The sequence below is a fragment of the Lichenostomus cassidix genome, chromosome 1Aa (assembly GCF_008360975.1).
Source record: "Lichenostomus cassidix isolate B80296 chromosome 1Aa, HeHo_3.0, whole genome shotgun sequence".
NCBI lineage: Eukaryota > Metazoa > Chordata > Aves > Passeriformes > Meliphagidae > Lichenostomus > Lichenostomus cassidix.
In genome coordinates this window covers 27,611,991-27,625,941 of record NC_139480.1, presented here as the reverse complement: position 1 = coordinate 27,625,941, position 13,951 = coordinate 27,611,991, and the positions used below count along the sequence as shown (strand labels likewise).

The 13,951-nt window shown below is 35.5% G+C and overlaps 1 protein-coding gene and 1 long non-coding RNA gene across 2 annotated transcripts in view; one reads left to right on the top strand and one right to left on the bottom strand.

Annotated features, from left to right (window-relative positions):
* The window catches only part of CNTN1 (contactin 1), a 219,746-nt gene that overhangs the window by 27,047 nt on the left and 178,748 nt on the right, over positions 1-13,951 (bottom strand). The window contains exons 16-19 of the mRNA XM_085043378.1: positions 12,653-12,811; positions 9,281-9,430; positions 5,771-5,841; positions 1,618-1,852 (exon numbers count right to left, since the gene is read on the bottom strand). Of these exons, the coding sequence (XP_084899504.1) occupies positions 1,618-1,852; positions 5,771-5,841; positions 9,281-9,430; positions 12,653-12,811 (615 nt within the window). The remainder of the gene's footprint in view (positions 1-1,617; positions 1,853-5,770; positions 5,842-9,280; positions 9,431-12,652; positions 12,812-13,951) is intronic.
* Positions 1-13,951, top strand: part of LOC146443366 (uncharacterized) — a 135,699-nt gene that overhangs the window by 27,424 nt on the left and 94,324 nt on the right. The gene's annotated exons all lie outside the window — the stretch shown is intronic.

Genomic DNA, 13,951 nt, shown 5'->3' with positions numbered 1-13,951 from the left:
ATATCAATTTTAAATTTCATTATAGTTAAGTTCTAATTGTTAATTTAAGATAAGAGTTATTAAGATTAAGTTTTATTCATTTTTAGTGATATTAATTTTAAGTTTTAAATTTCTTAGTTTATATTATTATTCACAAAAGCTTTGCAGTTTTATCTTTTTAGTTAAAGTTAAGTAATAATATCTACTGTTTTCAAACATTTCATCTCACCTTATATAGCTATCTATAAAAATAGTAACATGTTAAGATACTCTCCTTATTGATATTAATCAAAGCTTGTTTATAAGATGTTCTGAGAAAACCCTTCCACTTAGCACCTAAGCTCTGGCCAAGCTTTGGTTCTAACTGGCTGGGAAACATGCCATGAGTCCCAAAGTGTTCTACATCAAAATGTGATCAATTAATTTTCGTTTACTAAATTGAATTTATAGAAGCTAAACCTTCTTCCAAGTAAACTTAGAGTCCTTGTCCGGAAAAGGTTCTCTAAGCTTTACCTGTGAAGTGAATGTTTTCAATGATGATAATTTCCAGACCATGGCAACACATTTAACTAATGAAATTTCCTTAAGTAAACTTATAATAAATCTAATAATAGAAATTACTTATAGCAAAGCAAATTAATCTGATAACAAGACAATGTCTGTTCTCACAAGAGAAACGGGGGAATTGTTGGAAAATATAATTTTCCAGCAAAATTCATGCTAACCGAGCAGAACTGAGCAAGGCTTCAGTGTTCCCAGGCCTCAGTAAAATTCCGACAAGCTGCAGTAGTTGTTTGTCTGAGAATGTTTTGCGGGAAAAATGCCATGAGAAAGATTAGGAGTCAGGAGTGTTATGAGAAAAGAATAAGGGAGTTAGCAAAAGGATCCCAGAGTGTGTGAGAACAGCTGCAGGTGTGTGTGTATCTATAATTAGAAATATCTGTAACAGTATATAAGTCTCTCGTTTAGCGAAATAAAATTGGAGCTTACTTTATATCTCATATTGAGACTGCCGTGAGTTTTCCCTCGCGCCGCATCTCGTTAGAATGTGAAAGAGGTTTCTATTAAACTACTCATTTGATAGCTTCAATGTGCAAACCAGAATAAAGAATGTAACAGGCATAATTTACATGAGACTCTAAACATGCTGGAAATATAACTAGATACAATTGAGCTATCATTCCTTCACAACTTTGGGCTAAATTCCAATACTGATCTACTAGAAAACTAAGCTTTAATGTGGTCTGTTAAGAAGAAAAAAATTAAGCATATGTCAAATACATGTATTAAGATCACAGAGACATTGCTGGATAAAGATGTAAATGTTTTAGGCGACCACTACGAACATCAGAATTGCTTTTTCTATATTCTTAAATCTTTTAAGAAGCTGTGTGAAGAATCTTGCATGCTGCTGCACATTGCTCATTGACAGCAAGTACAACCCAGTACTCTGCATCACACAGAAGGCAGAAAGTGGAAGCTGGCTATTCAGAACAAATGTTTTGTGTGAGAAATACACACCCTCCCTGCTGAAGATGTATCCTGGTACATAAATCAGTGTCAAGGACCAGGTTCTACTGATGCTGATAGTGCTGATCTGGATTTTCAGTGTAAAACTTACATGGAACATTTACTCACCATCTTGTGCTGAATAAATGACAGCAGTGAGACTGAATGGTCCATCCCCTTTGTTGTTAAAAGCTTTCACTTTTACTTGATACTGAGTTGAAGGTGGCATTGATTCATCCTTGTGGACATATCGGCCAATTTCAGGATTAGTAACTGTAACTCTTCTCCATTCTTTCTCACCAAATGGCTTGAAGGCCACTATATAACCAAAGTTATTGCCATAGTGGTATTCTCTTGACAAAGGCTGAAAAGGCAAAAAATAAAACATTAATTTTTGTAGCCAGCTAAACAAATAGGTCTAGAATGTAATATAAACAATGTAGAAAGCACTGATATGTGTATTGTAAAAACACTGAACTAAACCTCCCTTTCATCCTGGTTTCCTTCAATGGCTTGCTCCCACGCCTTCAAAAACAAGCCCTCTTAGAGCTGCAGTATTAATATATTTGCAGGGAAAACATTTTAAGATCTTTTTCCTCATCTGAACTCAGTGCAACACACATTATGTTACCTCCCACAGAAAGAAACCAAGAAAAATTGTGTACTAAAACAGCTGTAAGCAGCAAAAAAGACTTAAGGAATAAGCAGATACATAAACAGATACACTATGCCAGTATATGGGTCCATGAGCATGTGCAGAGATAGATATTCTTGCAAAAGAATGTAGAGAAAATCTATGTGGCTGGTCCAAATTATATTAATTTACCTAAAATTTGTCACCTGGGCAACTGGCACAGCTGATGAAGAAAGATGGACACATTCAAAGAATGACTCATCCTATCACTTATCACTGATGATGGAGGGGATCCAGTTGCTGATTTAGACTACCTAGCTTCAAAATGGTAAATTTTTTAGTGAAATGACTCCCACTTTCAGTACAAGCATTAAAGGTACCTATCCAAAATGTTTCTAAAACAATAGCTAATTTCTGATACCTAGGAGTACTGGAAAATATGAAATTAAGGAAGACAATCCACCAGAATGAATTTTTCTTCTTTTATCAAAGATCTACATTCCGTGACCCCTCCTCAGTCCATGGAGCTTTTACCACAACTATTAGACACTACACCCAACCAGCCAAAATCACATCATTCATCTGTGCATCAGGAGGTTGACCAGAAACATCTTTTCAAAATAAGCCTCCTGCATCACCTTTTTCCCTAATGGAAATCTCACAGAGATGAAACAGGTTATCTTGAGGCAAAGGTCTTGGAGCAGTGACACAGAAAGTAATTATTCTCCTTAGGTGTTTGCTCACTACTACAGCACTTCAGCCAACATGTGTGGAGATATTCTGAGCAAGAACTTATGAAACTTTAGTGTAGCTCATCTTCTGAATCTATCACTGTAACTAGCCGCTTAAAATAAACCAGAATTCTATCTCATATGCCAAAGTAAGCAGCCTGGATGAGGTCCTAGTACCAGAAGGATTTTCAGCCAGAGCAAACTTTAGAAAGCCAGGACTGGCGCTAAAAAATTATATTCTGAAAGGTCTTACAAAAGTATTAAAAGCAGCTTTCCCTCCAATGGCTGCACATAAGTAGGTGTAAGTGGCTGAATAGTTTGTAGTATCCATTAAACACCATGAAAAAGAAAATGGGAGAGGGAAAGACGAATGGGGAAAAATGACGAAGAACAGGCATGCCACTCCTAGCTCTCCTTCTCAGTTCTTCTTTCAAAACAAGACTTAGAAGAGCTTTGATTGCATCTCTGGCTGTCCCATTCAACCTGGGCTTATGAATCACAGCAAAAGCTGAAAAGAGGTTGGCAGCAATATGTGAACCTGCCATACATTTTATTCTTCTCTTCTTAATTAAGGACTATTTAGACTAGCATATGCAAATGTCAGCACATTGGGGGGAATCAATATACATTTTTATCTTAGCCTTACAGATAGATATATTGTCGTCTGTCAGACAGACTCCGTGAATCTACAGCCTCTATTCAAAAACCCTTGCTAGACATAGCACAGAAGATTCTTGGGAAATAAATACTTGAAGCCATGCTTAATTCTTCTGACTAAAGGAGCTACTCGGAACAGATGTGAAAAGCATGATATTAGGTAAAAGAAATAATGAGAATACAAATCTATCTGGGTGTACAGGAAATACTAAAGTGGTCTCGCAATTCAGATCTTGCATTAGTCACTATTCTGGTTATAATCTTCTTTATTTAGTTTGGTTTTCTTTGTTTAGTTTGTTCACAGCCAAGTTTCCACTGTATTGGAAATGCCATGAGTACCAGCCTTTACATGCAATGAAAGAAGTAACTCCGTAGTTTAAGTTTTCATTAGATAAAGCTTGTGAAGAAATAATAAAATAATCTAGGTCTTCTGCAACTGTCCATTGCATGTGTTCTTTTCCTCTTCAAAAATAAGAGACCAAAACTAAGCCACTTAGGACACATCTACTTCCTAATCTATTATTAGGGGAACTAAGATAAAACCTTTTCAATCTATTTTAACAGAACTGTGGACCTTCTTTTTTAGAAACTTATAAATCTTTTCTTCACAGCTAAAATACTCAAGAAGACGGAATAAATATTTTGTACTGAATTAAAAAACAAACAAACAAAAATCCCAAAAAAACTCAAAAGCCCCAGAACAAAACCCACCCAGGAAAGCTCAAATCTGATAGCTCAAAGATATGGCAGGCTATTTGCGTGTCATACTCGAGAACTTTCACAGAGATATGATTAATCCTAAGTACAGAAAGAAGGAGATATGCATATAGATAAAAATCTGTATATTCATAGGGAGAATCCCTACACAACAATAACAAAGTTGCTGTTGGAATTAAGACATCTTTACATTACTTCTCACAAGAAAAAGCACTCTTCCTAGAGATAATTAAGCTGCTACATATGAAACAACTATTCCCCAAAAGACAAAAATGCCATAATATGCCTTATGTATCTCACAGACAGTGAATAGAGAGGTCAATAGCAAAACAAACTTGGGAATTGTTTCAAGCATAACATAACCATCTTTTCTTGCCAGAGGTAATGCTGCTGTAACTCTGGTTTTGCTGGATAATGATAGGCTCTGACATGAATCCAACAATTGTTTGGTTTTTTTTATTTCTCCACCCTAGCTTCCCCAAATACTCTGCAGAAGATTTCAATTCTCTCTTCCATGATACTTTTGACTATGCAACTTTGTTTATAAATCCTCATACTCTCTTGCACTGGGTTTTGCTTTCCTCCTACCTTGGTGTCTTTTTCCCCTTCCTGCTTTACCTATAGCCACAGTATAGGTAAATTTTCAAAAACATTGCTTCAATAACAGAATGAAGACAGCTTTTATACATATAACTATACATAACAGACTTAAAAAAAAAACCCAAAAAACATGGACTAAATACTTATGCTTTATGAGAGAGATAGAATTTTCAAAATACTTTGGTTACTGAAAAGCCTTTTTGGAAACTGAGATTTTTATAATTTTTATTCCATTATTTTTGGGATTAACATTACCATTGTGCCTTTTCCTTTCTTTATACATAATTGTTAAAGAAAAATACATAATTGTTAAAGAAAAATTAGTGGCTTGGAGGAAAAGAACATTTTCAGAATGTGGATATCAATGAATGGCTAAATTGTGGTCTGAGGCAACACTGCTTTGTATTATCAGTCATTCTGGTATAAAATAAAGCTTATAAAACATCAATATACAAGAATTTCCTTAAAACTCCAGTTAATATTTATGACAGGCTAGTTTACAGAATAGGAACATATTTTCTTGTTTTAAAATAAGTCCTGTAAATCTGTGCACAGCACATCAAAGTCACAATTAAGATGTTCCACTTTAAGCTGTAGCAAGCAAATCTGCTATTGAAGAAAACTACAGTATTTTTCTTCAACTGCAGAATTTTTAAATGTAGTTACATCAGTGCATTGTTATAGCCAGTATTTGTTTCAATTTCTTTGTTTTAGAATGTTTTAGATGATATTTTAGAAATGTCCAACACACAAACCCATAAGGTACTCTCTTCCTCATTCCTTTTCATGTATTTTTTTATTAGAAAAGTCTGAAAACCCATATATTATATACAAATCCTGTTCTCACAAGACCCAGTGACAAACCATCCACAGGTTTCAGGAGAGGCAAGATCAGATATAAGATAGTATAGGTTTCATGCCATCTTGCATGCGCAATACGCACCATCCATGTTATTGTCAGCTCTCGATTGCTTCCACCCCCTCCTCCAACATCAGAAGGAGCCACATTAGGAGCTAGTGAGACAGAAGAGACAAGAAAAATTACTACAAAGTATGCAGCAGACAGCTGAAAGGCCAACGAGCACACACGGCATGCACAATTAAAATAATGATAGAGTGCAATCTGCCAAGACTAACGTATAGCTACTGCTTCAGGAAACATGCCAGCTGTAACCATAGCTAGCAATCATTCTTCTTTCTCCCCATATGATCTACAAATATTTAATTGAATATTCAGGAATGGAAAATTTCTTGTAGATCTTACAAGAAGCACACTGTGATATTCTTGTGCTTTCTCAGATGTTGGTATACCAAGGACTCAAGCACCCTGGACTTGCACATGTAATTACCTTAACACACTGTGATCAGTTCCACCTACTTCAACAGATTTACTTGCCATATGTAAGGTTAAATCCATGGGACTATCTTTGAAGCACTGGCAGCCAAACTGTATTCTAGACTACTGGCACATGTCTTCTTGATTGTCATGTTCAGGATGGGTAGATGTACACAAGCAAAACTGGCATAGTACTTTAAAATTTACTAATGGCATTTTACACTGATATTCTGTGTAATGAAATATGATCTGTTGATCTATCATTGGTGCACAGCTGGGTGGTGAAGCAAGATACTTTTAAGGACTCCATTAAAAATCATTCCTATATTGTCATTTCTGTAAGACTCTTTGCACTGACTGTGATGATTCTATTGCTATCCTCTGTGGTGTTCATGTATTTGTTTGCTGTCACTCAATGTTGAGGACACACAAAGTACCACTGAAAACTTAGGACATGATGGCCTACCTGCAGTGCATTAAATATGCCTCAGGTGTGCATGTATTAGCTACACACCCCACCTACATTAACATGTTCTTTGGGTAAAAAATTCTGATAGATTTGGGCATTTTCTCCACTAGTCAGTGAAAGTCGTAAGTCATAGTGCTCTTGCACTGTGTAAGTGAGATGTTTGCTGAGGCCTTTTCTGAGGGTCAGTTGAGGAGGAACACAAAGCAGAGCAGAACTAATGTTTTCAGACAGGATACAAATATGTAAAAATAAATTTGAAAATGAAATCAGCATTCAGTGCATGGTTTGCATTATTTATTTCAGGCCTTTCTGAAAACAAATTACTGGAGATCAAGACTAAACAGACATACAACAATTTGAAAGAAAACTGGAGTTTGTTACTTAACCTTGTAGTCACACTATCTTTTAAAAATATATAGCTTTAGAGCTAAGTTAGAAACAGAGGGTTGCAAGAATGCTAAGTACTCAAAGAAGATAGACAGGATGCCAAAGAACAGAAAAAAGCTGACTGTTCAACATCTAGCAAGTCACTCTTTTGAAGAGAATCTTCCTCATTCTCTCAACCATTAAACCCAGGTTTCTCTCTCCATTAAGACCAGGTAACTAATTTAGACAACTACACTTAGACAATTAGTCTAATGCACCCAGAAGCTAAAATACATAAAATCAGACCATGATCCATTGAATTTCAAGAAATCACTGTGAAATGTTGTTGATGAAGGAAGGAGTTTCATTAAAAGTAAAATACATTGAACACAGTCTTAGCATGCTAATAAGTTACTGACATTAGTTATCTACCAGAAGAGAGACTTCTAAATTGAAAAACTTCTAAATTGATAACTTTTAAGTGTAACAGACATTATTTGTCACCCACATAGTACAATAAAGACACAGCACTGTTTATTGCAGTTTAAAACAGAACATGTGTTAACAATAACTACAGTATGTGGACATGGGTCATTGTTTATTTACCATTTTCAGAATTACATGAAAATGCACATGCAGCTTTTCACACTGCTTCTATAGTACCCTTGACATTGACAGAGCAACCCAAATCTTACTGCTGCTTATAACAAATTCCAGCTCCTGGCAGAAAACACACTTGGGCGCAGAAGTTAATCTGTAAACTAAATTATTTATACCCATTTTGTCATGGCAAGAAGTGCTGACTGATGCCTAAGAAGGCTACATTAACATTTTGCATGGTTTGTCAAAAACTGTCTCACAGTCTGCAACAGAATGGTGCTGTGCCTGGGGAATCAGATAGCAGACTAAATAGACCACTTGCAAAAGATATACATCCTGCTACAAAACTGGAGAACATCCTATTTTTGGGGAGGCTATAAGAAATGCCACAGATGTGGTACACTGCAAACTGCAGGACACTACACCTAGTCCACCTGTTACCATTATTGCTCTCTTTACCTGTCTTTTCATTTCCATTTTTAAAAATGTCTATTGTGCACCAGGCATTCAAAGAAGCATGTGTAGATTTCCCCTGCAGGTTCTTGAGCCTTCATATGCAGCTCTTGAGTCATAAAACATATGATGCTAGTAGTCAATTTTCTAGGCAGTGATTATCTTTTACTTTAGTGTTTAAGTTCAATGGCTTTTCTTTCCCTATCCAGAATAATTTAACCAATTTCTTTTCTTTCTCCCCAAGCAAAAAAAAATTTAAGGGACCAAATTTGTCTTCAATTAATGTTTTGAAATTTACAAAGCAAATACATTTTATTTTGAACATACTATCTAATCAAAGCTATGGCCTAGCAGGTGTAATTGCAAAAGTTAATTTTTACATTTTGTTTTTTAATTTTTATTTTAAAATCTCAAGTTATGGGAAACAATTGTAAAGAAATCTAGATTGCAAGTGGGTGCTAATATGTGGTATACATTCTTTGTTGGATACAGTCTTTGTGCAGTGATACATTACCCCCTAGAACACTGCTGTTATCTCCTCTGTACAGTCAAACCAGAATGAATTATCTGGAACAGTAACATCTAATTCCTCATTTTGGAGAATTCATTTTAAAAGGGATGTGCCTGAGCCCAAAGAATATCCTTAAATATGCTCTGAGCTATTAACACTGAGCAACCACACTGATAAGAGAGTATGTTGTGCTGGATAATGTCACATATGTGAGATGGAATAAGAAGACACCAGACCAAACCTTCAATCACAGAAAATTGGCATTATCCAGTAGAACACACATCCTGTCATGTATTCTTTAATTAGAATACAAACCAAATGGCAAATGGACATTTTCCTTGTTAAATACATGCATATTTTTTTCCTAAGTCCTGAACCACGTCCCAAACATGTGCACTCACTCATACACACACAACCTGACTGACAGATACAGTGGGGGATCTCTGAAAGATACAGTATGCTTCTGTTTCAGCAATGGACACAAATTTGCCATATCATGATGTTTCTTTTCTGTCTGATTTGATGATATCACATCTTGACAGTTTCCTACTTGCTTACTACAATCTGTAGTAGTGGGTGGCTGAATATATATTCTCTGCACTTTGATCTTATAAACTGCCTTTTTCTAAAAAATAAAACCTAAAATTACCATTTTGGTGAATAAAAATATGAAAATTAGGAAACGTTAAAAAAAACTTGACATTTTCTGTTCACTTACGAGCGCCTTCAGTTCTAATCTTCTGTGATGGCATACTAGGTTCTCCTGTCCCCAGAGTGTTTGTTGCTATTATCCGGAATTCATATTCCATCCATGGAATTAAATCGATCACTGTAGCAGATTCCATATTTCCTTCAATATCTGATGGGTCTAAAAAAAAGATGAAATGCTGTAGAAGACAGCTTTTTCACATTAAGGTCAGCAACAGTGGGGTTGATTGCAACAAAACTTGCACTATTCTGCAACCACACATAGACAGCTAAAGGAAACTTTATGATGTACATTAGGAATACCACATTTGACAAGGACTACTCACAGCAGTGACTGAGAATTTGGAAACTATGACAGTATCTTGGATAAAGCCTTACAGACTTTTAACTGGGTGTGCACTAGTACATGTAGCTATGAGATTTCCTTACTAATTACATATTGTAGCTGTATTATTTCATTTTACCTACAGACAAAGGCAATGAGAAATCTGGATTGCAGAAACAGTAAAATAAAAAGTCCTTATACAGATAGACAAGGGCTAGACATGTAGGGTTCAATCAATTGATAAAAAGTGCTTTATAAAATGTGGTCCTAATTTGGTGCACCTAATTAGTGAGCATGTTACAACTTGCTAACTGGTTCTGATCAACAAAGACAAATGCTCTTGTAATTCCTATGAGAAGACTGTTATTGTCATAAGGATGAGCTTCTTTACCATAAATAAAATGAGTAACTCATGACTGTCTGCAATTCACAGACAATAGGGGTTGTTTCTATAGCTGTCTGCAGCAATGGAAAGATACAGGATTTTCATTAATATACAAACAAGAGTTGTTTGTGAAATTAGAGTCCTGCATTCAGAAGAAGATGAGAATTGAGATATTCTGCACTGGAAAGGCAGCTGATTTGGAATCAAAATACAAATGCAATGTCTGCAAAAAATCCAGGCAACAACAGTGTACGTACTACACAACTTCCTTCTTCCTAATGTTCATTATATTTTTAATTCCAAAGTGAGGTCCTGAAGAACTCTTTCCACTTTTCTTTCTACCTGCTCACCTCCCTCCCTCATCCCTACTCAAATTATTTTTCCATCCAGTCAGTAAAGCTATTGCAAACCTCCCATGTCATCCAAGCTGTGACATAAATTTGACATTCCTTCAATGACCTTCCTGGGCTACATCCAATCTCTTAATTTAATTTTACTGTCCCACAGATTCTCAGAATAATTATGAATACTTGGCACAATGAGAATCTGATCCCCTTAACTGGAAAGAGCAACATAAATATAAACAAGTTATTACATAACCCATTCATACATATTTCCATACTGTGAAGTAGAATACACTTCTTTCACAAAACACACACTATTATGAAACCTGAGATGAATAATTTGATTGGGGGAATAATGCTGGTAGCAATAACAACAACAATATTTCCAAAATGCAATGCCAAAGCATATTTTCTTGTTTCACACATTGAAAATTAGCATCATTAACTGATAGCCTAAATATTTGATGAAAGATCAATTTGGACTATTCATCATGCTTCATTAATATGAAATTTAACACCCAGTCAAACTGGGAGCAGCCCAGCAATTAAGTAAAACCTGCACTGTGGTGCCAGTGATGGTTACTGTGGTGATTTAACCTACTTTTTGACAGAATCATCTATTTATCAAAATTCCTAAGTGTGGTTCAAATGAAAAAGCAAAGATTTTGAAAACATCAGAATAGTTACTTTCAACTTTTCAGAACTTAATAATTGATGTCTTTTGTGTTACTGTCTTTAAAAAGAAATTCAACAATCTAGATTCCTCTCTGTCCCACCCAAGATGTGAATCCCACTCAGCTTTCTTTAGGGTAAGATTCAAAGTCTGACTGCATGTCTCAAATAATATTTCAACGATTCTGTGAAGCAGCGAACTTCAGAGATGAAGAGAAATTCATCCCATCATGCCTATAACACTGCAAGTAGGGAATCCTCCTGTGAAGTGAGAAGGGTGGTTTCAAGTGTCTGCTCTGAATCAGACAGAGTGAAGTTTTGAAACCAACACTTACATTAACTCCTACACCTCCAGTTCCTGTTCCAGTAACACACAGCACAAAACAAAAGAGTGTCAGTTGCCACCTGAAATTCTTCACATTTGCTGGTGTTTTCTTTAATTGAAAACTAAAACATGAATAGGAAATAAAATATAATTTATCCTGAAAAAAGCAGAGGCGAGTCTAAATGGATCCTCTTTCCTGCATGAATTGTTACTGTAGCAAATAATCAGTTATTTGAACAGCTCTAATGTCTACATGAATTTTTTCTTAAACTTCAAAGAAATCGATTCTGCAGAAGTCATTAAAGAAGATATAGAAGAAGGAGCTGGGGAACTTTCTGGGTTTATTTTCCAAGCTGCTTTGACATAGGAAATACTAGTGCTGGCTGATGGAGGCAATTTTATCCAATAGAACTACATATACTACACAGTCAGAAGGAAAAATATTATTTAATGCAGTAGGCCTAGTATTTCTATTATTTTACTCTAAAAAATCTAATAGATTTCCAGCTCAATAGGTCAGTCTATTTCTTACACATCTGTAGTTACAAGTGACAACTTAAACAAAAGACAGTCACTGAAACTATTAATATTCTTAGTATTTAGAAATGCTGAGTATGTGATGTCTTAATTCCACAGGAAAACAATCAAGATGTAATTTATTATGGTGGAATAATGAAACATATTAACAGGACAATTCTGTATAGATTGTGACAATGCTATCCTTTATAAAGCATTCAGAGATACTAGTAGCTTAAAAATATTTTAAAATTTATGCTTTTCTATTAAATCTTGCAAGAAACTTTACGTTAGCATGTCCTGTGCTCATGTAGGTGCCGTCTTAACTGCAATTTTGTGGCACAATGATGACATCCAGTGGTTAAAAGGATTATGTTAGCTATGTTTTCTCTAAGGGGGCCAGTTTTAATACAACTGGAACTTAGTCACTCCCAGGAAATAGCAGAAAATTTAAACCAGATTTCTCCATAACAAATACAGAAACAAAGCCATCCACTTGTCATCCAGATTAACCTGCAAATAAATTTTTATTAGTCCAGCAGTTGATGTTGAGTGCTTTAGGCAACGAGGAAAGAGGCAAAAAAGCAGGTAGCAACTCTGGCCTGTTCTTTTCTGTATTTCTTGATATTCAGTTCAGACCCTCCAGGTGCTGGGAACAAACCCATTGACAACACACTGACAGGACAGTAAACCTGCAGGAGACACTTATAGCATCCCTGGTTTCCTTTTGTTGTGATTATTTTCTGATTAGTCAAACTTTCTAACAACCATACTTTAAAACTTATTATCTTTATCCCTTCTGGTATTACTCTTACCTGTTTTGGCATCTTTCCACTCTTCAGATAGAAAGGTTTTTGACTGGATAGTGTATTTAGAAATAGGACTATGATTGTCTGTTCCACGACTCCAGGTAAGTGCTACAGCAGTGTCTCTAATATCTTCTACTCTAATACCTCCAGGAGGGCCTGGAGGACCTGGGGAAAAAAAAAGTAGCTCAATTAACAAATTAAATATGCTGAAAATGAAAGTTCATCAACTTTTAATACACTAGAGAGTGATTCAGAGGACAGCTGCTCTTGCATTTTATAATTACCAAATAAAACTTCCATGAATCTTGCCAAATCAATATTGAGATACTCAGTGAAAAGATGATACTTTGAAAATGTTGCTGCTCTTTTCACAAAGCAAAATTGAACTCAGAAAAAATAAACAAAATTTTCCTTCTCAAACTCCACCTAATGAAAACCTTTTTTGTGTCCTACCTTTAATTTACACTTCTTCTTGTGCCATACAGTCCCTGACTGCAAGTTACATGGAAAACCCTGTAACTTACATGGGAGAAAAATCATACCTTAAAAGAGATTTCTACAGATCTCTTCCCATTTTTCTTAGGCTTCATATTATCCCAATGTGGTAAACCCCTCACCAGATTCAAAGTTCCTACAAAGCTCTGGCTTTGTTATTATGCTTCTGTCTTACATTATACACAGTTATCTGATATATAGTAACTACTGTGTAAAAACAGATACAATGCATTAGAACTATTGAGAAGTATTTTCTGCTTCAACATTCAGAGATAATAATATGCCAACATGGTTCAGATAATTATCCAACAATCTGATTGAACAAGTACCAGAGAATATTAAAAAACCCCAACAATACCATAATATATTTTTCTGCACTATTGCAGAGAAATCACAGAGAATCAAAACAAAAAAAAAAACTCAACAAAAAAGAATGGAATGAGATTTCTCCATCAGATCTAAACACATGGTGTGCCAAATGTATCTTCAGCTCTTGAGATCTTTATTTTCTCCACACAGCTGAACAAAAGGACTCAAATGAAACTAACTGAACCAAAAATACGTTGCTGTCCCTTGGTTTCAGTTAATATATCCTTCTAAAAAGCAAGCAATTTCACTCCTTGGACCTCCTTTTCAAGGTAAGGACTAAATACCTCACTGTATGTGGAAACAGCTTCTTAACTCTTCATAGAGGATGCAGAAAGTAGAAGTTGTTAAGAACTGATTTTTAAGATGAGGGTTGTTGGTCAACTCTCCAACCTGGTAACATGCATATTTGCTCTCCCAGATCTAAGGACACAGGCAGGTAAA